The sequence below is a fragment of the Mycosarcoma maydis genome, chromosome 23 (assembly GCF_000328475.2).
Source record: "Mycosarcoma maydis chromosome 23, whole genome shotgun sequence".
Classification (NCBI taxonomy): domain Eukaryota; kingdom Fungi; phylum Basidiomycota; class Ustilaginomycetes; order Ustilaginales; genus Mycosarcoma; species Mycosarcoma maydis.
In genome coordinates, this window is record NC_026500.1 from 299990 (window position 1) to 326567 (window position 26578).

Consider the following 26578-nt stretch of genomic DNA (forward strand, 5'->3'; position numbering starts at 1 on the left):
AGTGACTCGAACGGTCAACGTGCCAAGGTTGTCATTGTCGTTGCGTCGTGATTTGGATTGACGACGATCCGCGTTTCTCGCCTCACCAATGCGAGATCGTCATGGCTTCAGCTCCGAAGAGCAGCCTCGTCGAGCTGCGCTCGTGGATGTGCTCGACGCTAACCCGAAGGCACGATGACGCTTAGAGCGCGAGACTAGCGAGTTACACATACATTCGTGATTATCATTATGTAAGCCCGGACCGGCGGTGCACGATGATCATGACAGGCCAAGTCGAGAATAGAACAACAACGTCCAACAACTTGCGCTTGCCTGTGCTTGCCTGTGCTTGCCTGGAGGTGCCGCGGGTTCGGTAGACATACACGAAACCACGAAATCGTCAACCGACCCGTCAACCAACCACTGACACTTGAACATTACAACCCAGGACCGATGGGTTGTCTAGACCTCCTCTTGGCACAGTTGTGAGTGGTTAAGCTTCAAGTCTAACACACACGAGGCCGTCGTGCTTCGCTCTCTGTATGCTGTGTCCCAGTCACGAGTCACGCGTTGTGCTGTTGTGCTGTTGTTTGGCACACCATCTTGGTCAGCGTGGCATGCGGTTGTCAAGAGTCGTGTCTCACATGCATCGACGCTGTCGCTGACTCACTCACGACTGTATGACCATGCTACGGATATGTTGGGTGTCGTCACGGAGTTCTTTCTTCCTGTTCTTCTCTTTCTAGCTTTTCCTTTTTCCTCTTTTCCTCTTTTGCTTTTCCTCTTTTGCTTTTTCTTTTTTGTTTGGTTCTTTTTCTTGCTTTTTCCTACGGAAAATGGTTTCAAGCAACTCCGCGAACAAGTCACTCAGTTGTCGTCCACACTCTGTCTTGGCTATGTGGTCATCCGAGGATCACGGATCGATGGCAATCAGTAACGCACGCGCACCGACGCTGCAGACTGACTGTGAATTGGCTCAGTTCGGCTAGGCGATAGCTCCACCGCGTCTTGCGAATCAAACAGAGTTGCTTGACACGATCCGGCTCGTTTCACGATTCGCTCGAGGTGCTCGTCGAACGAGCGTGCATCCCTTTCTTTATTCCGAAACTCAGACTGATAGATAGCATTCGTGATTCCGTGTGCCATTTACCATGATCCATCCCAAACTCCGCTTGACTGTGGCTTTCGGGAAAATTCACCAGTCGTGAATCACGAATATAGCCAAGGTAGCCGATTCGTGATTCGTGATTGCTTTTTCGGTGTCGGCTCTAGAAAGTTGTAGCGCGTACGGTGGCGTTGGTAACTAGTCCACGTTTCACCCTCGCTCAACCCTAACACCATCAGGAACAGCACACCGCGCACGGCGAGATTGGTTCCAGAAAGCGCGGATGAGCAAGAACAACACGACGATCCAGTCGTCCAAGTTATCAGGCGTCGCGCTTGCCGGGCGCATATCAAAGTCGCAACAGATCCGCCCGCTCATCCTCGGCGGATTCGTGATTGGTCGCGCATCATTCGCTAGTTATTCGTGATTACCTTACATGACTGCGTCGTAGCCGCATCACCACGTTTCCTGGCGCCATGCACACTCGCGTAGCGTCGCGTAGCGTCGCGTAGCGAGACCGAATTCCAAGACAGCCTGCGACGCTCCTTGAACCGTAGACAAGCAACAGAAAGCCACGCGCAACTCGCACTAGTGCATGTCTCATCTCACACGTACACGCGCGAGTGCCTCGCGAGGCACAAGCCTCGTAGCTTCTCTCGTTGGTCGTTGTCTACATGAACAACACCACGGATTGATTTGAATACCCGCTAGCGCGAAATTCAACTCGGGATCCGGAGTGGATTCGAGCGCGATGGAACGACGTTTGTCGATAGCATTCGGGCGAGCGGCGTCGAAGCACGCACAAGATGAAAGCGGCTAACAGACTTGTCCCATTCGTCGTCCCCGCGAACTGCTTCGCATTCCACGCAGAGAGGTCTGCATCTATGGCGCACTGGGCTCGAAATCACACCTGTCGAGCAGCCGCAAAGAAGAGCGCTGCTTCTCGAATCAGAACAGTTGTCAGCTTGGTGAAAGCACAGACATGCTTGGTCGGCGAGATTGCCGAAGAGTCAAACAATTGTGAATCGAGCAGGGTTGGGGATCCAAATAGATGCTCTGCGTCCAAGCCCGGCAAGGAGGGGGGTCGGATTTCGGTCGACGCCAGACAATGCTAAGCAAAACTGCATGGTGCATCGGCTACAGCGACACAAATCATCTTGTTGCGTGCTGAGCAGCATCATTCACGATTCACGATTCATGTTTCACGATTCACGATTCACGATTCATGTTTCACGATCGGCGGCTGATCATCCATCTACTCTCGACCCAAGAAATCATCCGACCGACGTTGTTGGCGAGGAGAATTAAAATAAAACTCAGACGAGCGCAGTGCTCCACGAAGCGACACGCGCACGCGAGCGGAGTTTCAATGTTAGCGTGTGTTCTGACCAACGTGCAATGATGGTGAATTTTTACAACTCATGACTGTGATTGTTTCTGTTCGCTTCACTTACTGTAGTCTCGGCTGCGTAGAAGCCCTTGGTCGGATCATTTCTAACTTACTCTGAGAACGACTGAGAAAGCTCTTGACGCTTACGGCTTCTTCCACGGTGTTTCGACTGTTGCAACCGTCTCGGCTGTGGCTGAGGCTTCGGCTTCACACAGACCGACAAGGGCGCGATTCGCTCGTCTCGACCAGGCAAACCAGCGGTCCGGCCAATTCTGATTGTTGCCAATTCGTCACTGTGAATCAACCCCAAGCCCTGCCACGCCGTGCCACGCCGTGCCATGAACGATTTGCTCTCATGCTCTTGCTATTGTTCAACCATTGACCGATGCCTGCCTCAGATGTCGATGTTGTGTTTCATGAGGAATACCAGCACAATAACCCACGTTTTGTTGGCATTGATGTGAACATGCTTCTGATCGGGACGCTCGACAATCGCTTTCCGAGGCTTTGGGCAATGGCATGATTTCTCTCTTATATTCGCATGGCTGTCAATTCTTCACAGCTGCTTTTCGTGGCTGCAGTGACTGCTGCAGTCGGTGATGGGATTCATATCGTTTGAACCAACTTCATGCGGGATACAGACAGAGCCAGTCAGTCAACAATCCTGCTAACAACCTGGGAACAAAAGTTGGAAATTGGAACCTGACTCGTAAGGCCACGCTGCTGCCACACGGCGGCCACGGCGACTGTCTGTACATGTGCATGTCATTATCGCTTGCGATTCCATCCGAAGCTGCTTCTCGGCTGACGACAACAAGCAAGCAGGCCAACGTGTGTGCCGAGCTCGCCGCGTTGCCTTTCTCGCACAAGCTACCTACCTCCTGAATCTCTGTGCAATACTAGTGTATGGTATTCCGGATACCCCTTTGCGCCATCACTCACCCAGTCTCCCACGCAGTCGCCGCCGGCAACAACACGCCAAGCTGCAGCCAAGTACGGCCCGAGCGGAAGAGCGTCTGCTGTGCGGTTTTTAGCGCCAATCTCGACTCGTCAACTAAGCTCCATCCGCTCGTGGCACTTGCAGTGCCTCGATCTTTTGCTTGTTCCTTTGGCAACTTGCATCGGCTAGGGTTGTCCTATCTCTTCTAACTCTTATGTACCATTAAGGTTGTGCAGCTTCAGATTCTGTAGCTTCGGCAGTTCATGCCCTTGTCTTGCCCTGCTCGGCATCTCGTCGGTAGTTCGGATTTGCATTACTCCCACCTCGACCAAGCATTCATGTAAGTCTCAATAGTCATCAGTAAGCAGTCATGATGTCAAGCTCCGATTCCAGTGTCAACACCAGTTGCAATTCCACATCTGTGCAGTACCGATCGCACTACTTGACGCACCTCGCTCTTTCTCTTTCCTGATAATCTCATCCTAGAAGTAAGACTTCCTGACTCTTGAGCCTGGCAAGAGTTTGCTGCAGAGCGCTACAATCAAGCCTTCCTTATCTGGGGCGCATCGTCATATTATCAGCTAGTTCATCTCTCGTTGCCCCTGCAGGGTCATGCTACACGACTTTGGACCCCAGGGCACTTTTTCATTGAGGCCTGAGATGACCAATATCCTTGTCCGTCTTTGTGTCTAGTGAGAGAGGGCCTGTTGGCCTGTTCGCTCTGTGCCTTGAGTGCATCATGTGGCCAAGAGAACGTGGTGATCTGCCTAGTCCCCCCCCCAAGTACCTGGTCTAACCTCGTTTTCTATTTCAAGGGCTCACGATTCTCATCTTCCGTCGGCTTCCCCTCCCTTGTACCTCATTGATCTGAAACTCATCCTACAGGCACTATGATGCCGATCTCTGCTACCATAGACTCCAAGTCGTTTCCGTTTGACACGACGCCGACGTATGCCTCGCTGGACGCCTACCAGATGGACCAGAGGGCTCTTCCCACAAGCCCTTTCAATGGAGCTGTGAAACGCGATCAGATGTTCGATCAGCTGCTTTTGGATCCTCCTTCTCCTACCACCAGCCGCTTCGATGGTATGTGGCCCACTTCAAATGCTCAAGCAAACGCTTCAAGCTCTTGGACTCCGTCAGCTGGCATGCCCGACGCGTTTGATGGGGTTGGCAACTCGTTGGTCAACGATGCGTCTTCGGACTGGTCCGACTTCTTGATGCCACTGCTCGCTACCGTAGCAACAGACTTCTCGAGTGGCTCAGCAACCAAGTCCGAGCCTTCTACTTGCAGCTCATCAACTGACTTTTCCATGTCTTCGACGGCTGATGCATCCACCGCTCCTCAACATTCGTCGAGTGGCGACTCGAGCATGTCTTCGGGCTTGCCTGTCAGCACAGCGACGTGCACGGCTATGCCCGCTGCACAAAATCACCAGGTCACCACCCAAGACGCTTCCGTCCAACCCAAGCTCGAAAAACAATGCCAGCCACCATCGCACAATGTCAACCAGCAAAACGCTTTCGCATCCTCGAACCAGGACAACAATTGCCCTCAAGTGCACATCATTGCCTCTTGGCTGGATCAAGACGCTGACAGAAATACGGGCCATCGCCAGCACAACCGCCATCAGAAGCAACAAAACTTGCCACAGGGCCAGTCTTGCACCAACAGTGGTAGCTCAAGTCGTCAAGTCACTCGACCCAATTCCCCCAATCACCAGCGATCACGCCCGCAGCTACGATCTCGAAGCAGCACTGGCAACGGCTACACTTGGCCGTCGGTGGATCCGCAGGTCTTCCTATGGGCAGCGTTCATGATGAATGGCTTCCAGCAAGCGCAAGCTGGTACGGCGACCGCTTCCCCCATGTCCGACTACTCGGCAATGGAATACGACGACGAACCGCAAGCGCAGCACGGATACCATGCCACCGAGAATTGCAACGTTGACGATGCAATGGACGGGACAGGCGATTTCTGCAAAAAAGAAGACAGAAGCCAGTCGGCCGATTGCGGTTTGTTGCCGCGACCACCGTCTAACTCCCCTGAGCCGCATCCGTACCCGCTTGATCCCATGGCTGCATTTGCGCGAGCAGCAGCTGAAAGTATGGCTATGTCGTATTCGTGGCCTATGCCCATGCCCACCAACATGATGGAGCTGCAGCATAACCCGGCTCGCTCCAACTCGACGTTTGGTCGTGTCAGCCAACGTCATCATCAGCCACCCCCATCGCATCGACAGAGGTCTCGCACCTCAGCCTCGTCGATCAGCAACACCAACGCAGCACATCGCAAGCACAAGGTGGATGCAGTTCGTCAATCCGCAGTGCGCAGTCGAAGACAGTCCTTTGTAGAGCCGCGGCAGTGCGCAAGTCAGAGCCCATCCTCGCCTTCCGAGTCGACGGCAGCGACGGATGCTAAGCTCACCAAGCCACGGGCTCAGTCTGCCGGTCGATCACATGTGACGGAGCGACTGCCTCATTTGCATACATTGTCGTATTCCACTCCACCGGATACGAGCTCTTCGGTCTCTGCTTTGACCAGCACGACAACTACGACCGTCTCCACTGGCGCCAGTAGCGTAGCTAGTAGCATCAGCGGTCCGAGCAGTGCAAGCAGCGGTATCGGCAACGCGAGCGGATCCTTGAGCTTCACAATCACGGACAAGATCGTCCTCAAGCCACGTCCCGGATCAGGCGACGAAGAATTGGCGTACCCGTGCGCGACCAACTCGCTCTTGGAAATGCAGAACAACGAGGGCCCGATCGTTGATGCTCAGCAACAAGCCGAGGAGGCCGTAGAGAAAGTGCAAAACCTGTTCCCAAGCGATCTCTACGCCCCGCGCTTCACACGTAGAGGCACGTGTGGACGCGAAGGCTGGTGTTCGCTCTGTCCGCAGGGCGAATGGTATTCGATGAAACGCAGCCAGTACCTCTACCACATGCAGTTTGACCACGGCATCAGCAACCTCACGCGCAGACTGTTTCACCCTCCGCAAACGCTGCGTGTCTGGAACGACGCGGTCAGCAAAACTGACGGACTGTGCCATCATTGCAACAAGTGGATCCCAATCTGCTTTGGGCCTCAGCGAAAGAGAGACTTCAAGGCTTGGTTCAAGCACGCTCGAAAATGTCATCGTGATGACACGGGCTGTCCCATATAGACACGCAAATCAGGCAGCGCAGCGGCGCACTCAGAGCTGGTTTTCGCGTTCCACGTTCCGTGTTTCACGTTTCGTTTTTCCTTCACCGTTTGTCAGAGATCAGACGTCCTCGTGGATCGCTCGGATAATCAAGTAAATGCAACTTTCTCGTGACTGTCAACAGCGTCACGATTGGCAGTGCAACTAGTGTGACAGAAGAAGCTCATCCAGCCAAAGCGAGCGCTCCTGTTGGTAGCGAGTTGCCAGACTATCTTGAACATGCTTGTGCGTGATACATGCATTTCTACGCACTATGTATGCAAGGTTGTCAAAACAGTCGTGGATGTGGTTTCCTGTCGGTGACAGCATGCAGCGTTCGTGACTGTCGCAGCGTAAGCTTCAGCATCAACAGCTGCACGAGTAGTTCGAACCTTGATATTGCGAATCTAAAACACGGCTGACATCCATGATATAGATCGCAATATGCTGATGGTGATATGCGCAAATCAACTCTCAGCCTCAACATTTCCTGGACAGATCCGGCGTAATAACGAATCGAGTCGATCCACGATCAGCCAACTTTAGCTTTTCGGTAAGCGCACGCAAACAAACGGGCCAGAGAATTGCCACAAAGTCAACATGCATCAACACAACAGCTAGCGCAAATCCCAGCTCTGAAGCCCTATCTTGCATCACCACACAAGGTTCATGCCTTGAGTGCCATTCTGGGTGTCACAGCAATACGATACTCCGGTTTGGCCAATTGGAAAGTGACAAACTGTCGAAAGTCGACCTTGTCCGTCGCTTCGACCGCTGAAATTGTGTATCGTGCCAACAACGTGTGTAGCACCATGCGCATCTCGTGCCAGGCGAACTTGGAGCCGATGCAGTTTCGTGGACCGCAACCGAAAGGCATAAAGGCTTCCATGTCGGCAGCAGGAGCTGGATCTGAGGCCGAGTGGATCGAGTCCGCAGGCAGGAAGCGTTCCGGCCAATACCTGTTGGGGGAAGCCCAGTACTTGGGAGAGTAGTGCAGTGCTCGAAGAGAGGCCGAAATCGCAGTACGAGGCGGGATAACATGTCCCAGCACCACGGTCGGCTCTTTGCCCGTGCGACGGCCCAGCTCAGAGGTGACGGGATACATACGCATTCCTTCTTGAATGCAGGCGTCCAAGTAAGGCGTTTCAGGAAGCTGGGTAAAGCCCGGAACAGCGTCGTCAAGCGGCTCGGGCTCGATCGTCTCGTACAGTTTTGCAAGCTTGGCCGGGTTCTCGAGAAGAGCCTTGAGGATGTACGTGATTGTGTTGGATGTTGTCTCTCCACCAGCGATAAGCAGCTCGACACACTGATCGCGAACATGGGTTCGAGTAAGCTTCTCCTTCTGACCTTTTTGCATCTCCAAGCTCGCATCAACGAGGTATTGCAGGATGTCCTCTCGAGTCTCGACCTGCTCGGCTGCATCACCAGCAGCCGCACGTCGTGCTTCGGTCTCGGCGAATCGCGCGTCTACCAAAGGGTTGGTGAGCTTGTACACGTTCAGATCGCGCTTCATGTACTTGTCAAACGGTCGGCAGAAAAACCGAATGCCGCCATCGTGAAGATACTTTGCCAACAGCTTGTTGATATCTGCGAACTTGCGGTCGGCGCCTGGGTCGTCTCGACAAGCGACCAGGTTGAAGCTCACTCCAAAAGCGGTTTCACCCAAGATGTCCATGGCGAGGCACGCCAGATCCTCGTACACATTGAAGAGCAGCGGCTTGAACGGGTCGGATGCTTTCTGAACGCGCTGGTGGTAACCCTCAAATAATTTCGTGGTAGCATCCACCAGGAACGGCTCGAGCTGGCGGGTAAATTCGACCGCAAATGCCGGGCTCATCAGACGACGTCGTGAACGGTGGTACTCCTTGTTGACCGTAGTGAACATGCCAGCCGTCTTCGGGTCGCGAGACAAGGAAGCGTACCAATTCACTTTTGGGAGATTCTCCTTTGCAAGCAGTTGTCGAATCGCATCCTTGTCCGAAACGTAGATCTGTCGACTACCGAGACGGAAGAGCGGTCCGTACTTTTCGTGGAGCTTGTCGACATATCGCCACTGTGTGCCACGAACATAGTAGAACAGCGCTGGCAGCATCGTCCAATGCAGATGCCATGGTCCCGGGATACGGCTCGTCTTGTGCAGGAAATAAGACTTGTAGCCCTGAGAATACCAAAGAACGTTCAGTCATTGTACGAGAGAGAGAGAGAGAGAGAGAGAGAGAGAGAGAGAGAGAGAGAGAGAGATAGAGAGAGAGGGACGTATCAGTACCCAATTCCTAGTTGAGATGCGTCGCAAAAAACGAATATGGAAACCCACCAGGAAAGCCGAGTATAGCAGAAAAGCATAGAGGGCGTTGAGCCAGAATGGTCGCCCAAACAGACCGTGCTCGCGCACGTCTGCGACTTGACGACCGAAAATCGTTTCGTTGAGCATCTTGGCGGCGGAGGGTGGAGCGTTGAGATGGGGATTCAAGGAGGCTAAGAGGTCAAGACGCTTTGTATTTGAAGGCTGCTGGACTTCCAAAAGTAGACCATGAGTTCGTTCGACATAGACAGCAATGCGGCTACATGGATCCAACCGCGACAGCTTGGCCATCCCGAAGTCCAATCATCACGACCAGATTGGTCCGCATGTCGAAATGCGCTTGAAATGGTGTGCTGCTTGAATCTCGGGTGCGCTTTGATATCAACACTTGCATGCCGCTGTCATGTGTCGGCCACGAGCCGGCGTGAGCATTGTAAGATTTCGGCACAAGGTCTCTGCGATGGTCAAGCTCGACACTACTCACGACTCACGACTCACGACTGCTGGTAGAGCACATACTGTTCTGCTTGCGCTTTGAGAAAGCGTGCTTTTTAGTCAAATTCTATGCGCATACCGTTGCCTGCTTCCTTCACGATTGCTTCAGCAGCATGGGGTTTCCACTCGATTGTTTCGCCTGCCCTCTCAATCAAATGAACTCTCTTACATCTCATAGGCCTCGCTAACATCATCTGCAGACGGGGCAGAGATCAGTCGGACAGTCACGATTTGATCACCGTTTGATAACACTCCTCAGAGCCCAAAACACGAAAGAACAGGGTCGCTTCGATACTCATGTCAAGACGAAATTTATCGTCTCGCAGACAAGCTCCACTGAAGTCAAACCCAAGACGTCGGTTCGCAAATCAATCTACATTACGAATGAAATCTAAAGCAGCAGCGACAAGATATGTACGAGAAACAGAGAAGTATTGACAGGAAAAAGCAGCTGAAATGCGCACTAGTTATGAGAGAAGCAACTTCTTGCCTAAGCATAGATCGAGGGGACGATGCGGTAAGAGCCTTCGCTTGACAGCTCGGCGCGAGCATCAATGTCGAGGAGCACCGCTGTTTCGTCCTCGGGCGAGTACGGTGCATCTTCCTTGATTCGGACAAGGTCACCTTTGATGAAAAGTGAGTGCATGCGTCGGTAGGTGATCTGCTGTCGCTTATTGCGCCTAGCTTTGTACAGCTCGAACGCTTCGCGATCCAGCCTGCCGAACAGATGAGAAGCGTGAAGGATCATGGCAATACCGCCGACTTGACCGAATCCGAACGATGTGACAAGACCAGCGTGCAGGCGTTCTCGTGAGTAGCGAATCGATCGGCTCGGGTACACGATTCGGTTGTAGGCGCGAAGCTCCTCAGAAATGTCATCAGCGTTGCGGTTACCAGCGACGATGCCGTCGTTGATGCTCTGCATGAGTCCGTTGATCGCCCATGCTGCTGCGCCACCTTTGCCATGACCGCAAAGCCACTTCTGCGCCATGGCGGGGACTGCTCGACCCTCAGCGCGACCGAGCTTCCCGAGCATGGTATGGTAGACGTTGGACTCGTTCTTGTCATTGGCCTTGGTCGAAGTACCGTGCATCGAGATGACGCCGACGTCGTTGCCGTCCAAGCCCCAGCCGGACATGGCTCGCTGCAATGGGACAGTAGCAGCAAGAACACCTTTGCCAGGCGCAGGGATCGATCTGCCCTGTCGATCAGTCGCCGTCTGAGTATAAGCAACGATGCCGTTGATGGGAGCGCCGATCCGGATGGCGGTGGCGGCGCTCATCACGATCTGTACACCGCAACCTTGCGCCTCGACGAAGCCGCTACGGCCGCTCGTCATGGGCTTGGATAGCTCCTCAGGGGCGAGACCAGCTGCGAAGGCTTCATCCGAAGACGCCGTAGCCTTCATGTTGGCAAACTCGGTCATGCTCTCCTCCGAGATGCTCTCGTAGCCACCTGCAATCATGATCTTGGCCTTGCCGCAGCGGATCGTCTCGGCAGCAACATCGAGCGACTGCAGTGCCGTGGCACACGCACCAACTGTGGGCTTGATGGGACCGCAAGATGAGAGGAGCAGCAGATTGGTCCAGCCAGCGACCGTGTTGATGAAAGTCTCCTGCAGGATGTCCTTCTGCACCTCAACATCTTGCCTACGATCTTTGAACATCTTGGCGAGCGAGCGCAACCCTCCCATGGCAGAGCCAAGAGAAGTGCCCACCTCCGAGACATGAACGTGCTTGTAGAGCTCGTAAGGATCGTCAATGCCGGATTGAACCAGCGCCTCGGCAATGCACACCAAAGCATACAGCGCCGTCTCGTCGGTCTGCGACACAATGTCGCTCGGGATGCCGTAGCGAGCGGGGTCCCATCCAGTGGGCATCTGAGCTGCGACGTGACGGTCAAAACGGCTCGCCTTGGGAAGGAAAACGCTGGCACCTTTCTTGAGCCTGAGGTACCACGACTTGGTTTCCTCGTCCTGCCAGACGATAGCTTTGTCTCCATGAGCAAGACGGAAGCGCTCGGCCTCGCCAGCCGAAATCTCGAGCGGTCCAAGGTCGTGAGTGAGTTCGATTTCCTGTTGGATGACCTTGCGCTCCGGATCGAAACCATGCATGAGTTCCGGTTCGACCAGGCGGATACCGGCATGTTGCTCCACCTGTCGTGCGTATCGAGCGCGCATCTGAGCATCGGCGACAGGCTCACCCGTCTTGGTGTCGACCCAGCCAATGTAGCTGCGGCCATCGGCGAGACGACCGTTGAAGTGTTTGATGTGGCCAGTAAGCCAAGCCATCTCGACAAGTCCTTCTAAGCTCCACGTCTCGCTGACCTCTCGTTCCCAGCGTGTTCTCGACGAGCCCCAAGGACCAACCTCGGCAAAGCCGGAAATGACGATGACTTGGTCGAGATCCAAATGGCAGGTGCCCTTCGCAATCTGGTCGCAGACCTGCTGGGAGTTAAGTTCAGGGTAGGCAAAGTGATGCAAGCTGCGGGGCTCGATCTCGACGCGGCGGTAGTGATCCTCGGTAACGCGAGTGGACGACGTTGTCTTGAAGTCATGACGGTTCTCCGAGAGGAGCGCTTTCTTGATGTCCGACTTTCGCTGCCACTCCTGGTGAGCGTCTCGCATTGCTTTTCCAGGCGATGCCAGAGAAGAAGCTCGGCCCGTCAAGTCGAGCAGGATGGGCTGAGTCTGGTTTACTGACGCGAACTCAGGCTCGACAAGACCCAGCAAGTTGAACGCCATCTCTCCGGTGCTGAAGGTGCGGAAGCCAAAGTGTCTCTCGAGGGACTCGGCAACAATATCGGAGCTCGCCATAAGGTCAGTGCCTCGGCACATTCCGATTCGAGCGCCGGCCACTGAAAGATACCTGGACCAGTCTTCGCTCTCAAACGTGTTGAGCAGCGTCTCGAGACCGATCTTGCTCGGCCCATATAGACCGTCTCCACCAAGCACTCCGTGATTAAACGAGAGTGGGAGGATGACCTGAGTCGGGCGGTGAAGGATGCCTCTCTGAGCTTTAGCGCTTTTGATGCAGCCCATGAGTCGGATTACGTTGGTCAACATGATGCGGTGGGCCAGCTCGCTCTTGTCGTCGATGCCGTCGATGTTCCGTCCGTTCTCCGAGATCGCAGCAAAGGGAACCAGCACATCGATGTCAATGCCCATCGAAGTGTAGACGTGGTCGACCAAGGCCTGTGTGTCCTTGAAGCTGCCCTGATTGAAAGGCAGGACAATCAACTGAGCCCCGCGAGCGCCATCGTGACGATACGTGTCTCCGTACATTCTGAGCTTCTTGGGGGAGAAGGTCGAAGTGGTGACAATCACTCTAGCACCTCCTCTAAGGAAGCGGCGCATCACTTCAAAGGCGATCGAGCCTTGACCGACGCCTGTCAGAAGGACATCGAGTCCGGCATAGCTGCTGCCTCGTTCAGCCAGCTTGGCGAGACCGCGGAAGTAAATCTCGGTCAAGTCATCGTCGCGCGACCAGGTCGAGTTGACCTTCTTGCAAGCCCACAGCGCAGGGCGAGAGCCAATGGATACATCTGAAGTCTGATCTTCGTCCAAGCGCGAGAGAATCTGAGCAAGATCCTCGAGTCTGCCAATCAAGCTCTTCGAGGATGCCTGTCCTGCACTCGCTTTGGATTCTTTGTCCGAGGTCATACTTGTGACATAGTCCAGGATGGTTTCCATGCCGTCGCGTGGGACTTGCTGATAGACAATGTTGCCACGAGAATCCAGACGAGTGCTCGGTCGAAGGGGCACTGAGACATCGATGAAGCGAGGCGCAGTTTTCAGGGCACCGCTCTTGGCTTGGCGAAGCAAAGGGTCAAAGAGGGACGTCACCCGATCACTTCCGGCAACCCCGGATCGCTGCAGCTGGTCAAGCTGTTGCTCCAAGATGCCGACGTCGTCGAGCTGGTTCCAGACTTGAATGATACGAGCAAGAAGGGTACTATCGTCGCTGACACGGTCTTGAAGGATGTCAGCAAAGAGCTCCTCCAGGTTCTGACGCGACCAGTTCCAAAAGCTCTTGAACGTCCTTGCTTTGGCAGCAGAAAAGATACCCTGGATGCCTTTGATGTAGGCGTCGCCATGCTCAGCCGACACACTGTCAAGAGCCTTGTGCAGCGACGCCGACTCGGTTGAGAGTTTGGCGAGCTGCGAAAGGCTTGCGTCAGCATCGAGGCCAAGGTGTTCTGTGAGCACCTGAATCTGCTTCTCAGACAGCGCCTGCATCTTGGATTGAAGAGCGACGAGCTCCTTGCTGCTGACTAGAGCTGTTGCACCAGCTGTGGCGCCAGCTCCGCCTGCTGCGCCACCTGGAGCCGGAAGCGTGATCGAGGTGTCTTTGGCGTAGACAGCAGCCACGCCATCAATCCAGGAGATTGCTTCTGCGTCTCCAGTGAGGCGTTTGGCCGGCTCTTCCGTCAAGGTGTACAGCAGAATAGCGCTGATGCGGCCGCTCTGGAAGCCGTACCTGGCTGTAAGGTGAGCCTTGAGGGCGGTGAGGCCAAAGGATCCTGGCAGCTTGGAGGCCGACAGTCGTGCGATCAGACCGTTTGTGTACTTGCCGAGCTCGCCGCTGTATCCAGGGCGGAGAGCAGCCGCCAGCTCTTCGAGTGTAAGCTCTTCGGCGCGCTCGGGCAACTCGACGAACTCGGCACCCAGATCACCAACAAGCTCGTTCTGCAGCGTAGAGCGGCCTCCCGTCAGCTGCTTGATCGACTTGGAAGGCGGAATATCCGCGATCTTAACCTTCTGCTTTTGAGCCAAGATAGATCGCACCGTGAGAAGGGGATCAAGCCGCTCGTCGTCCAAAGCCGGAGCGGCCACCTGAGCTACAGCTGTTGTAGCTGCCGCGACAGCCGGGGTGGCTGCGGCTGCAAGGGCGGCTTTGGAGACAGCAGGTTCTGGTGTAGCTTTGGGAGAGTCGGTGGGATTGACTTCCTCCTCGGCTTCGAAACTGTACAAGATGTCGGCATCGTTCTTGCCAACGCAAAGAAGAGTCCTCTTGAGACCAAGTTTGCGGTCCTTCTCGGAGAAATCGGCTGCCAACGTCTTGCTCGCCATGCCGACCAAGGTTGGGGTAGGACCGAACTCGATGAGACGCTCGAAGCTGGCATCTTGGAACAGAAGCGTCTGAGTCTGACTCCAGAGGACCGGGGAGGCGAACTGATAGGCTAGCAGCTCGATGACGAGCGTCCTAGTCAGACGACGACGGTCCAGGAGAGCCTCGTCCCAGTTGGCGAGAATGTTGGCGAGCACTTCTGATCTTGTGACTTCGGACACGTGCTCGATGTAGGCGCGCTCGAGAGTAAAGATCCTAGCGACAAGATTGGGAATGTATCGGCCAACGAGCGCTTCAGGCCTCACCGTTTCGATGTCGAGACGCGAGTCCAAGAAACGACGGAATGGATCAATGCCGTTGCTAAGGAACTTGGAGTGGAAGGGAACGTCGATGCCCGCCAATGGAATCGTAGCAATTCCACGCTTGAGCTCGATGCCAGAGGTCTTGGCTGTAGACTGAGCAGCCTCAACAGCTGACGTGACTTCAGCCACGAGTTCGGCTTCGTTGGCGACTGAAAGGGCCTTGCTACCACACTTGTCCAGAACGCGAGACAAGGCGGCCAGTGCCACTTCGTGACCCGCCACGACACTCTGCTGCCTTCGAACGTTGTAGTTAACAGTCTGGAGCAGCTGTCCACTCGCTTGAGAGACGCGGTCAACAACTTGAGCAAGCGCTGCATCGACGTCATTGATCTTGGGGAAGGCCTTGATTGGCGCCACGGCAACCATACCGTAGTCGGAGCGTCCGTTGATTCTAGGCACTGCGCTCTGCATGGTCAGACCACGGTAGAACACAACGTCGACCAGATCACGGAGTCGCATCATGCCAGCGACCGAGGCGAGTGCGGCATACTCGCCGAGCGAGTGACCTGCAAAGACGGCGTCCTCGACAATGATGCCCTCTTTCTGCAAGTGTCGGAAGTAGGCTAGCTCGAAGAGAACGAGCGCAATTTGTGTGAACTGAGTGGCAAACAGAAGACCCTTGGGTGACTCGAACGTGTACGAGCGCGAATTGGCGTGGATAGAAGGGAAGATGGGCGTTCGAATCGAGCGGCCTTGCTCATCAATCGTCTCATGCTGAAGAGCCATGTAGTTCCTGCGGATCGATTGGCCTTGAGCACCTCCAAAGTAGACTGTCTTGGTCTTTGGATTTTCGCGTACGATCTCAAGGATGCTCAATCCAAGACTTTGGGCGAGATGCTGCTCGGCCTCGTCCCAGATTGCGCGTGCCGTTGCGCTCTGTCGATAAAGCTCCATGCCCATAACTTTGGCCTGAGAGCCTTGTCCAGTGAAGACATAGACGCTGCGAGGCTGCTGGTAACGGGCAGTGCCTTGTAGAACGAGCTCGCCGCGTTGGTTGCTTGCGTCGATCTGAACCACCTTCTGACCGTCGCTCATGGCCTTGTGACGGAGCTGCACGGAGAGCTGATCGCCAGGCACCACCATCGCTGTAAAGTCAGCCTTGAAGGCAGTGCAGCTTGGCACGGTAGTCTTGTTGTGGGGTTCAGTTGACTTCATGGCTTCGTCCATCCACTTCTGGCATTCGGCGAAGGTTGACATACCGTGGCCAATGGTGGCGGGCAGCTCGGCCAGGTTCGCAAAGTACGGGTTGATGTGGATGGGGTTGAAGTCGAGCGAGGCGCGTGAGTACGGCTCGTTGGTCTTGGGAGTGGTAAGAACACCCTCAGCGAGCTTGTAAGCGTTCGAGATGGGCACCGTGCTGTATTCGTTTGCGTTCTGAAGTCTGGTCCCATGTCTCTCGAGATACGCAACGATCGGGTCGGACGACAGAGGAGCGTCCGCATCGAACTCGATGAGGCCAATCTGGTTCTCCTCAACGCCTTGACGGACGAAGACGGCGCCTTGAACGCGCAGGTCGAGCATCTCTTTGGCGTTCTTGTAGCGTGGTACCACTGTCGTTCCGCGAAGAATGAGTTCGGTGCCTACCTTGACCTCATGCACGCCTTGGTCAAGCTCGAGCCAGTCCTTTGACTTGAAAACTTGCACAGCAGCTTCATCCTGGAGGACGAGCAAAAATGCAAAGTCGGTCTCCGTGAAGCAGCGATGGTGATCCGCGTACTTTCCCTTGTAGAAAAAGCGCGAAGTGACCTGGACTACCGGAACAGCATCGGATCCGGCTGCCTCGACGCGCGAAATGGTGGCCTTGACGGTGAGGATCTTTCCGGTCTCGGAATTGGTGATGGAAGAGGCGTAGGATCTGACCGAGCAGATGTCACCCGATGCCACGGGCAAAGCACCACCAATCGTCTGGAATTCATGTCCAAGGTGAACAAGGGACAAGAGATCGGCATCACAGCTGCTGACGACTGTTTTCATGATGGCTTCCCAGCCAGCAGAAATTGTTGGATCTACTGCGATAGCGCCACCATCTGGAATCTGAGCCGAAGAGACTGGGCGAGGTTCTGTGGTGAAACTGCTTACACGGTCTAGCTGAGCATCGGCAGGCATGTCTTCGCCGAACCACATCTTCCAGTAGAATCGTCGGATACGGTCGTTGCGGCCATGCTCGACTTCTCGAATCAAAGCACAACTCGTGGAAGGTGTGTACTCGAACTGAAGCAGAAGCGGAATCGCCTCGCTACCGCGCTGTTCGTAGATGAAGACGTCGATGTCGGCTCCAGACGACGTTTTGGTATCGCTTCGACGGACAATGTCGACAGCCAAAAAGTCGTTAGATTGCTCGCCGTAGCTACGGTGGCAGCCGTACACCTGGAGGCGTTTGACGTTGTGTCCATCGACAGAGGTGTGGATTTGAAAGAGTTGACCCTCTCGAAGGGCAAGCAGTCTCTGCAAGGGGTTTGATCGAAGCTGCCGGCCCAGGCTGACACGAGAGCTGTGAACAAGCGCTCGGATCCAGCTGGGCTGCTCGCCAACCACAGAATCCAAAAAGGCGACCGGATTCTTGACGGCTGAGGAATTGACGGAGAAGACAGCGACGTGTTCTCCGGAGTCAATCTTGATCCTCGAGCAGACGGTTCGAATCGGAGATGTGCGGACGGCAGGACTGCCGGTGGCAGTAGCGTCGAGGTACTCGGCAACGGGAACGTTGTTGAGATCACCTTTGTAGAAGTGGTCGAGAACGTGTTGTACGAGACCCTTCTCTACGCTTCCAAGCATCTCTGCAATCGGTTGGTCGACGGGAGCTGTGTCCGAAGCCGCAACGGGGCCATGCAGGATGCAGACGCGTTGAGGGTCAGCGTCGACGACGGCATCGAGATCTTCGGATTGCCAGAGCGAGTCCTTCTTGAACTGGTGGCCAAAGTCTTCGCCGAGTCGTGTGATGAAAGGCGGTGGCTTCTGACCTCGACGCCAGCACATGGTGTGGAAGTACTCGACATCCTCGCTGGTAAGTAGCGTGGTCTTGCAATCTGGGTAGTGGTCTAGCAGACGATGGAGCTCGAGTTCCGGTGAGCGGTCGAACTGCGCATACGACTGGAGTTGGTACGTCTTGCTGGCTTTCGAGAAGCGTTCCTCGATGCGACGGCACCAGTCACCAAGCAAATTGCGGTATCCGAGGTCAATCCATCTAGCCTGTGCAGCGATGAACATAAGTGATAGCATTCGATCGGCAACGTCTGCATACGTCATGTCTTGCACATCGTACAGGATCTTGCCCTGTCCATCACGAGCAAACCAGACCCGCTGGAAGTCGTCGTTGAGACGTTGAACTAGTCGCTCCTTGTTCTTGGCCAAATATACGAGCTGCTTATCCTTGGAGAGCTTGAACAAGTCGCGGTCAAGTTCAGACCAAAGCAAAGTAGCTCGGTTGGCCACTTGGTGAACCAGCTCGCCCATTTCGCTGAGGACGGTCATGATTCCACCAATTGGTGCATCGTACGTCTTCTGCCAGTCCTTGTCACTGCAGCCCTGTGTAGATGCGATGAGCTGCTTAACGGGCAGCGAGGTGGCTGCCTCTTTGGCTGTCATGGCCCAGCTTCCGAAGAGAACACCATCAAAGGGCATAGGAGGCAAGCCTCGCTTGACCGACCACTGACCCGAGAGGTAAGGCCAGAAAGAATCGGCCGAGGTGAACCCTGAGCCGGCGACGAGGACGAGGTTGGGGCAAGAACGAATGATTTCGTACGAATGGATGATGGGATCGTGGAAATCCTCGGCACTGTGGTGACCTCCAGCACGACCACCGGTCCACTGCAGTAAAATGGGGAAACCAGGATTCTGCTGAGCAATCTTGCAGACCTGTTTGATACCGTCCAGACTGCCTGGCTTGAACGAGACGTGGCGGAGACCTGCCTGCTTTAGCGAGGTGAGTAGCTCTTGAGCTTTGTCAGGCGAAGGGATGCCAGCAGCTACACAGAGACCGTCGATGGGAGCACCTTCACGACTGAGCTGAAGCCAAGCAGGAAGCTGGAAGCTCCACTGACGAGGGTTGATGTAGAGCGAGTTGAGCGTGAGACCGGAGGCGGCCGGGGCCTTTGCCAGAATCTCCTGTACACGGCTGCGCAACTTGGATTCATCGTGTAGTCCACCGCCAGCGAGCTCGATGTGGTATCCGGCTTGTATGGTGGCTGCATTGAGCGAGGCCTGGACCGTGGTTGGCGTCATGCCTGCGACCATGATCGGAGGTTTGCCGAGCAGCCTGGACATGGGCGTATCGAGAATGACTTTGCCTTGGGGCGTGCGCAGTAGGCGCGGCTGGAATTTGGAGCCCCAAGGCTGAGCGTTGGGAGTGGGATCAAGGCGATAGAATTCGGCGCTCTCCTTGTGCGTGCCGGAAACTGTGAGCACCTTGAATCCACGTCCACTCAGGTTGCGAGCGGTGATGTTGCCAATGCCGGAAGCTCCACCAGTGCCGAAATCGACGAAATGGGTGATGGTAGCAGATGGTTGAACAGCCTGAATCCAATCGACGGGCGCGGTGCACATCTGTACGCGCAGGCTATCAAGAATCGAGGAGGATGGCAGCTGCTGCATGTTAGCGCCATCAGTGGTGCTGTGGACAGGCAGGGCCAGAGGATGGGCTTGCCACTTTTGCGCATCGATGGGTGCGAGCACCTGGGAAAGCGTGACATCAGCAAGCAGAGGCGAGTGGTACGGAAGGCTGATGGGCAGGAATTTGAGACGAAGGCTGGGCTTGCGCTTGGAGAAAGGAATGCGCGCTTGATCGAGCTTGGCCGGCGCCGATATGGCCGAGACGTCTCGAGCGAAACTGACCAGGTCGGATGCATGGCCGGCGAGCACAGCGGTGGTGGGTGCATTGATGAGAGCAGCGTGTATGCGACGATGCTCGGGGACGATGGTGTTGAAAAGAGCGACTCGAACTTCAATGAAGGCACGGCTAGGGGCGCTAATGACGAGCATGGACGACGGAGGGCCAAAGCCAGCCTCAACTGACTCCATCGACGTTTCGTCGCTGACAGTCCTGTCGCCATAGCATAGCTGACTGACGGAGCCGATCTGGAAGAGGAATTCAGCGGCCATGGCGACGCACTCGATGTAGTGCTCATCATCGATGGCCATTGCCATGGCAGTAGCCGAGACAATGCCTTGACTGTGACCGCTAACGGCTTCGAAGTGAGAGCGGAACTGCGGGACAGTCATGCCGCTGCTCTTTGCCGCCACGTAGAACTGAATCAACTGGGTGAGGCTGAGAAGAGGACCACTGATGGGTACACTGGCCAGATAAGCCTCAGTAGGTCGATCTGTGCGACGCTGCAGCCAAGCTAGGACGTCGAGGCCCTGGCTATGGAAGGCATAAGGACCCGAGCGAGCAGCATCGATACGAGAGAGCAGGTGGCTGAATCGAGCCGTCGCGGCAGCTACAATGGGCTCCACGAGCGGACGATAGGTATCAAAAAGCGTTTGAAGCTCGGAAAAGTAGCCGTGGTTGTTGCCCTGGCCCCCAAACAAAGCGTACAGGCCAGCCTGACGCTTCTGAACGCTTTGAAGCAGAGCCGGTACACGGATTGCGACTGAGATGCCCGACTGTTGAAGAGCCGCGTAGGCCTCGAAATGGGCGCGAAGGACGAGGGAAGCCTTCTCTGGAGAGAGGCTTCGAGCGAACGTGTGAACATCCACCGAATCGAGATTCTCAGAATGAAAAGAGGCCCACGCAGCCTCGAGGAGGGAGAGGCGTGCATGTCGCGGGCGATGCTCCGCAGACGAGAGGTTCTCTGCGAGGTAGAGCAGGAGATGGACCAGGAGAGCTACAGAATCGATCGCAGGCTCCTGGCCAGGAGAAGATGCGAGGAGAGAGCGAAGGTGATTGACAAATTCGTCCCTGACTTGAACGAGATTGTGTCGGTCCAGGAAGTCTCGGATGGGAACCGAAAGCGAAACGGTCACTTCAGAGTTGAAGGGAGAAGTGATAAGGACCACACCAAGCTGGTGAGGCGGCGTTTGAGTGCCGTCCACGCTGAAAGCCTTGTCATCAGGGCCGGGAGAAGCGCTCGAAGGAGGCGATCCGTGAGCCGAGACAGCAACTGAAGCAGGCTCAAAGGGCGACAAGACGGAGGTAAACGAAGTACTGCTGCTTCGAGAAAGTCGAGAAGCGTCCATATTGACTGCGCACGGGATGGTGATTGTGTTGATATGGTGTAAGTGGCGATTGTGTTCCTTGATTGAAAGATGGAAGAGGGGGACAATGTGGACCGAAGCGCAAACCTGAAAGGTAATAATACTTATGAAGGATGAAGGGAACGAACCGCCACCGATGTTCCAGAATCAGGGCAATGAGTACCATTCGCTGTGTATGCCTAGCTGCTTCTAGCCGCCTTTGCGCTGCTCAAGTCCCTCACATCGCGTGGCCAACATCGGCAATCCACGATATGCGAAGGGAGGAGCAGCCGCATTTGACCGGCAACCACGAGTGTTGAATGTAATGCAAAGGGCACAGATGAAGTACATAGTTCTAGGCCGTCGCAATCGCATCACCAGCCTTATCCGTGCACTGGGCCAAGTTTGGCTCTGCATCTCAAGTTCAATCATGAATGCTGAATGCTCCGGCGGCTTCTGAAGGCATTAATGATTATCTCGATGGCGTCGAAATCGTGAATGCGTTCTGAAAGGCGAACGGTGACAAAGGCGATGAATGCTATGCGCATTTCTCTCAGTAGTCTGTAAGCCGTGAGTAAAGCACGTGTAGCGTCACGGTCAAATTTGTATTCGATCTATGCGCATTCTGTATTTCCTTGAATACAAATCGAGCGCCATTGTTACAACTGATTATGAAAAGGTTTCAGATTGACTTGCGCAGCCACAAGTGCACCTGTCAAACACGGCAACTGCAGCACGCAGCGAAACATGTCCAAACCAGCCAGCCGCAACACAGAGAGCCAGAGACGTTGCCCTAAATCATCTATCGTGCAGCTAGCTCCGCGATGCTCTCGTCGCAACACACCGTTCGCATCCCCCTTTGTGGAACGCTCAGGTTTGCCTCGGTGCATAGCGTGGGTGAGCACAATCCGGAACAAGCTGCCGAGCCGTCCGTCTTGTATTTTCGCCAAGTAGTTTCTGTGCCTTGCTAGCCGCTCTAGCGCCACAGATGATACACGTGGCTGAACCACAGCGCAAATATCTCACTCACTTATAACCACGGAGCGATGCAGAGAGGATTAACTACTGACGACCTCTTGCTAGCTTTGGAACGGTCTGATATCAGAACCACCTCCCAGCTATCCTGTCAACTAAAAAAAAAACCACAAGATGCGCTTCCGTTCAGATTCTCGAGCTGACCATCAGCATCCCAAGAAGCAAGGCTCGATGGATCCCGACACAATCCAAGCTCTCAAATACCAGGATAGAAGCAGTAGTAGCAGCAGCAATAACAAGCCCAAGGAAAAAGTTGGCTCCGCGAGCACATCTCCTTCTCCCACGCTTTTCGCTTCGAACGATAGCGTGAAGGTAGAAATCGGGGTGGGGTCTTCAGACAAAGAAAAACCCGATGTCAAGGTCTCGTTCTTCACTATCTTTCGCTATGCCTCAAAGAGACAGCTACTGATCAACCTGTTTGGTACCGGAATGGCGATCGCAGCAGGTGCAGCACAGCCTCTTATGAACATCTTTATTGGAAAGATTGCCACGGTCTTCCTCCATTTCACTTCAGCAATCAGGTCGGGTGATCTTGATGCTATCCGAGCGGCTCATTCCGACGTCTACAGTACAATCAATTCCGATGCGCTCATTCTTCTCTACCTTGGCATTGGCATGTTTTTTGCCAGCATGCTCTACATGGCTGTTTTTTCCTACACCAGCGAAAGGATTGCCTCCAACATCAAGTACGCTTATCTCTCGTCCCTCTTCAGCAAGCCGATCGACTTCTTCGAACAGTGTGGTCAAGGAACCGTCGCTGCAAAGATCGGCTCCGATGTCCATCTCATTCAGATTGGGATCGGTGAAAAACTTCCAATGGCCATCATGTACTTCTCCACCTTTGTTACTGCTGCTGCTGTGGCATTTGCCTTTTCTTGGAGGCTGTCGCTCGTGCTGTTGCCTATTGCTCCATTGATTCTGCTCGCCGGAGGAGTTATGGGTGCTCTGACAAAAGGATGCAAGCTGGTCGAGCTCGACTGCATTGCAAAGGCTGCCTCCCGTGCGGAAGAGGCTTTCAACGCCATCAAAATCCTAAAGGCGTTTTCCAAGGAACGCACTATCGGCCAAGAATACGATACACTCACCACAGACACCAAGGCTGCAGGTGCTAAAGCTGGCCGCATCCAGGGCGTGGGTGTAGGCGCGCTTCTTTTCATCATCTACGCCGGCTACGCGCTCGCGTTTTTCTACGGTGCTCAACTCATTGCTCGTGGCGAGCTTTTGCCGGGACGCATTGTGAGTGTCGTGTTTGCCAATTTTGCTGGTGCCTTCGCCATAGCCAATCTCTTCTCCATGATCGAAAACTTCACCATGGCAACTGCCGCTGCCTCTTCGGTCATCGGAACCATCCAGCAAGACCTGGCGAGCTCTGAGCTGTCCGAGTCTCGTAGAAACGAAGAGAAATCGCAGACCAGCAGACAGCTGGCTACGGGGTACAATGCAGAGCTCAAACTCGACCATGTCCACTTTGCCTATCCTTCCAAGCCTGAAAGACCGGTGCTAAAGGATCTTTCTCTCACTATTCCGAGCTGCGTCACAACTGCCATTGTTGGTTTGTCAGGCTCTGGCAAAAGCACCATCTTTGCCCTCCTTCAACGATTCTACGCACCAACTCGTGGGAGCATCCGTCTTGATGATGTCGACATTTCCGCCCTTGACGTTGATTGGTTGCGTGGCCAGATCGGCGTTGTGGAGCAGCAGCCTACTCTTTTTGCCATGTCAATTCAAGCCAATATCGAACTTGGCCTGCCCAACCGTCACACTCGCTCGGCCGAAGAGCTGGAATCGCTCGTGGTGCAAGCCGCCAAAAAGGCCAACGCGCACAACTTTATAACTGCTTTGACACACGGCTACCAGACCGAAGTTGGCTCTCAGGGCTTTCTTCTCTCGGGCGGTCAGAAGCAGAGGATTGCTATCGCGCGAGCACTTATCCGCGATCCCAAGATCCTTTTGCTCGATGAGGCCACGAGTGCGCTCGATTCCAAGAGCGAGGCTGTGGTCCAGGCTGCGCTTGATGAAGCCGCCAAGGATCGCACCACCATCATCATCTCTCATCGACTCAGCACGGTTCGCAATGCAGACAACATTGTCGTTCTCGGCCCAGACGGGATCATCGAGCAAGGCAGCCACCATGAACTAAGCATCAAGCCGAACGGCACTTTTGCGTCTATGCTCCGCCATCAAGACGACAAAACGAAGCCTGTGATGGTGACCTCTGAGCCAGAGATAGTAGACTCGTCTCATTCGCTTTGCCTAACAGAGATTCCAACAATGGAGATCGCTCACTCGCTCGAGGTGTCTCGAACCATTTCTGCTCTCGCCGATAGCGTGAAACCGAAAGATCCATCCAAGAATTTCGAGCCACCTGGGGAGTCCTATGCGTCCCCAGCTGCTGATGGAGTTAAACAAGACGCTCCTAAAACAGATTCAGTTGGCCTCCGAACGCTTCTTCATATTCTGATCAAGGATCCAGAGACTGGCAGACTAGCCCAATTATACATGCTCGGCTCGTTATGCGCGGCTATCATCGGAGCAGTTTATCCCGTCTACGCGATTCTCTTCGGTACGGCGATCGAGGACTACGCACCGTGCAATAGCTCGGACGGAAGGCCATGCCCAAATCCAGCACGTGGCACCATGCTACATAACAACCGAATCAGCTCTGGCTCATTTTTCATCGTTGCTGTTGGCTGTGCCTTCATCAGCTTCTACCACGTGCGTTCGTTGTATATTGCTGGATCGCGGGTGACGCATCGACTCCGCGTGTTGGTTTTCCAAAGTCTTCTATGCCTTGACGCTAGCTTTTTCGACGATCCTGTGAATACGAGTAACGATCTGGCCAGCAGTCTAAGCGTCCTATCGCAGGGTATCTACGGAGGTGTCGGTCCGACGTTGGGCTCCATCGTGCAGAGTCTTGCCACTGTGATCGTCGGCTACGCTGTGGCAATCGGTTACGGATGGCGTCTTGCTCTGGTGGTGATCGCATCGACGCCTTTGACCATCACTGCAGGTCTGTTACGACTTCGTGTGCTCGCACGCAAGGAATCGAAAACAAAGCAGGCGCATCAACACACAACGCAGCAAGCTTGCGAATCGATCGGTGCCATTCGCACCGTCTCTGCTTTCAACCTGCAGCCGCAGACGCTTCAAGTGTATCAAAAGAACTTGGAAAACGCTTCACGCTCTCTTCGTCCTACCATGTGCTACAGTAGCGTCCTATTTGGCTTGTCGCAATGCGTTCAGCTGCTCGTTACTGCTCTTGCTTTTTGGTACGGTGGTCGCGAGCTTGCTCAAGGGCATACAAGCTCCAAGGGCTTCTTCACCATCCTCATCTCTGTCGTCTACGGTAGTGTTCAAGCCGGCAATATCTTTAACTATAGCGCCGATTTCTCTAGCGCTCATTCTGCTGCTTGCAAGTCACTGTCTATCCTAAAGCAAGCAAAAGAAGTGGTTGCTGAGGCTCAGGCGAATGACAGAGACGTGCAATGGAACACGGAGGATTCTTTGCCCTCCGGTCAGATCGCCTTGAAGGAGGTAACTTTCCGTTATCCGCAACGACCAACATGCACCGTGCTAGACCGACTTTCTCTCACTATCGAGCCAGGCACGTTCTGCGCCATCGTCGGAGGAAGTGGTTCCGGCAAGTCGACAGTTCTTCAGCTCATCGAACGGTTCTACACACCAGAATCAGGACGAGTGCTACTTGACGGCTACTCGATCACAGAGGGTGACCCAGCCAGATTTCGAAAGTATATGTCGTACGTACCACAAGAACCGACACTCTTCCAAGGCACCATTGGCTGGAACATTGCGCTTGGTGCCACGGATGAGAACCCAGAAGACGTACCGCTAGCAAAGATTCAACAAGCTGCTGAACTGGCACAGCTTGGAGATTTGCTCGCCAGTCTGCCAGAGGGCTTGAATACGCAGCTCAGTGCGCGCGGCGTACAGATGTCCGGAGGCCAGAAGCAGAGGATCGCGATCGCTCGAGCTATGATCCGCGATCCCAGAGTGCTTTTGCTAGATGAAGCCACTTCGGCGCTCGATCCTGCCAGTGAGAGGGCGGTTCAGGGTGCACTTGACAACGTCAGCCAGGGCCGTACTACAATTGCTGTGGCTCATAGACTGTCGACAATCGCCAAGGCGGACAAGGTGATTGTGATGCAGGCCGGAAAGGTGGTCGAAGAGGGTTCGCCGCGAGAGCTATTCCAGCGCGACGGTCTCTTTGCACTCATGGCTCGTCTCCAGGGTGTCTCTTTCTGATGTATCTATTGCACAATTTGACAAGACGGTTCATGTATCATGGATGCGAAACGTTTGGCCTTGCTCGAGCCTTTCATCTCTCACAAAGCGTCTCTCGTTGACACAATATTGCGTCTAACTCTTTTGTTTCTTAAGCGAGTAGTCTTCGCCGATATCGACCCGACATCGAATATCGTCCATAGAGGCTGCGATGTTCACACATTGATTCATTCTAGCATTCACGCTGAGATCTGAGCGATTCACGATTCGTGATGTGTGATTCCTATTTTTAAAACTTTTACGTCG

The 26578-nt window shown here is 54.5% G+C and overlaps 4 protein-coding genes across 4 annotated transcripts; 2 read left to right on the plus strand and 2 right to left on the minus strand.

Moving 5' to 3' along the window:
• Positions 1-4304: 4304 nt before the first annotated feature.
• On the plus strand, positions 4305-6578 carry UMAG_06458 (ustilagic acid biosynthesis regulator rua1; the record flags this gene model as incomplete). Its single annotated transcript, XM_011394424.1, has 1 exon — positions 4305-6578. The coding sequence occupies one exon, from the start codon at positions 4305-4307 to the stop codon at positions 6576-6578; it is 2274 nt and encodes a 757-aa protein (XP_011392726.1).
• Positions 6579-7263: 685 nt separating this feature from the next.
• On the minus strand, positions 7264-9027 carry UMAG_06459 (Cytochrome P450 monooxygenase involved in Ustilagic Acid production; the record flags this gene model as incomplete). The annotated part of the gene is made up of 2 exons (XM_011394425.1): positions 7264-8754; positions 8911-9027. The coding sequence occupies 2 exons, from the start codon at positions 9025-9027 to the stop codon at positions 7264-7266; spliced, it is 1608 nt and encodes a 535-aa protein (XP_011392727.1).
• Positions 9028-9883: 856 nt separating this feature from the next.
• On the minus strand, positions 9884-20998 carry UMAG_06460 (fatty acid synthase FAS2; the record flags this gene model as incomplete). The annotated part of the gene is made up of 1 exon (XM_011394426.1): positions 9884-20998. One exon carries the CDS (start codon positions 20996-20998, stop codon positions 9884-9886), a length of 11115 nt encoding a protein of 3704 aa, XP_011392728.1.
• A 1146-nt stretch (positions 20999-22144) lies between these two features.
• UMAG_06461 (ABC transporter) lies at positions 22145-26293 on the plus strand (the record flags this gene model as incomplete). Its single annotated transcript, XM_011394427.1, has 1 exon — positions 22145-26293. One exon carries the CDS (start codon positions 22145-22147, stop codon positions 26291-26293), a length of 4149 nt encoding a protein of 1382 aa, XP_011392729.1.
• Between the last annotated feature and the right edge of the window lie 285 nt (positions 26294-26578).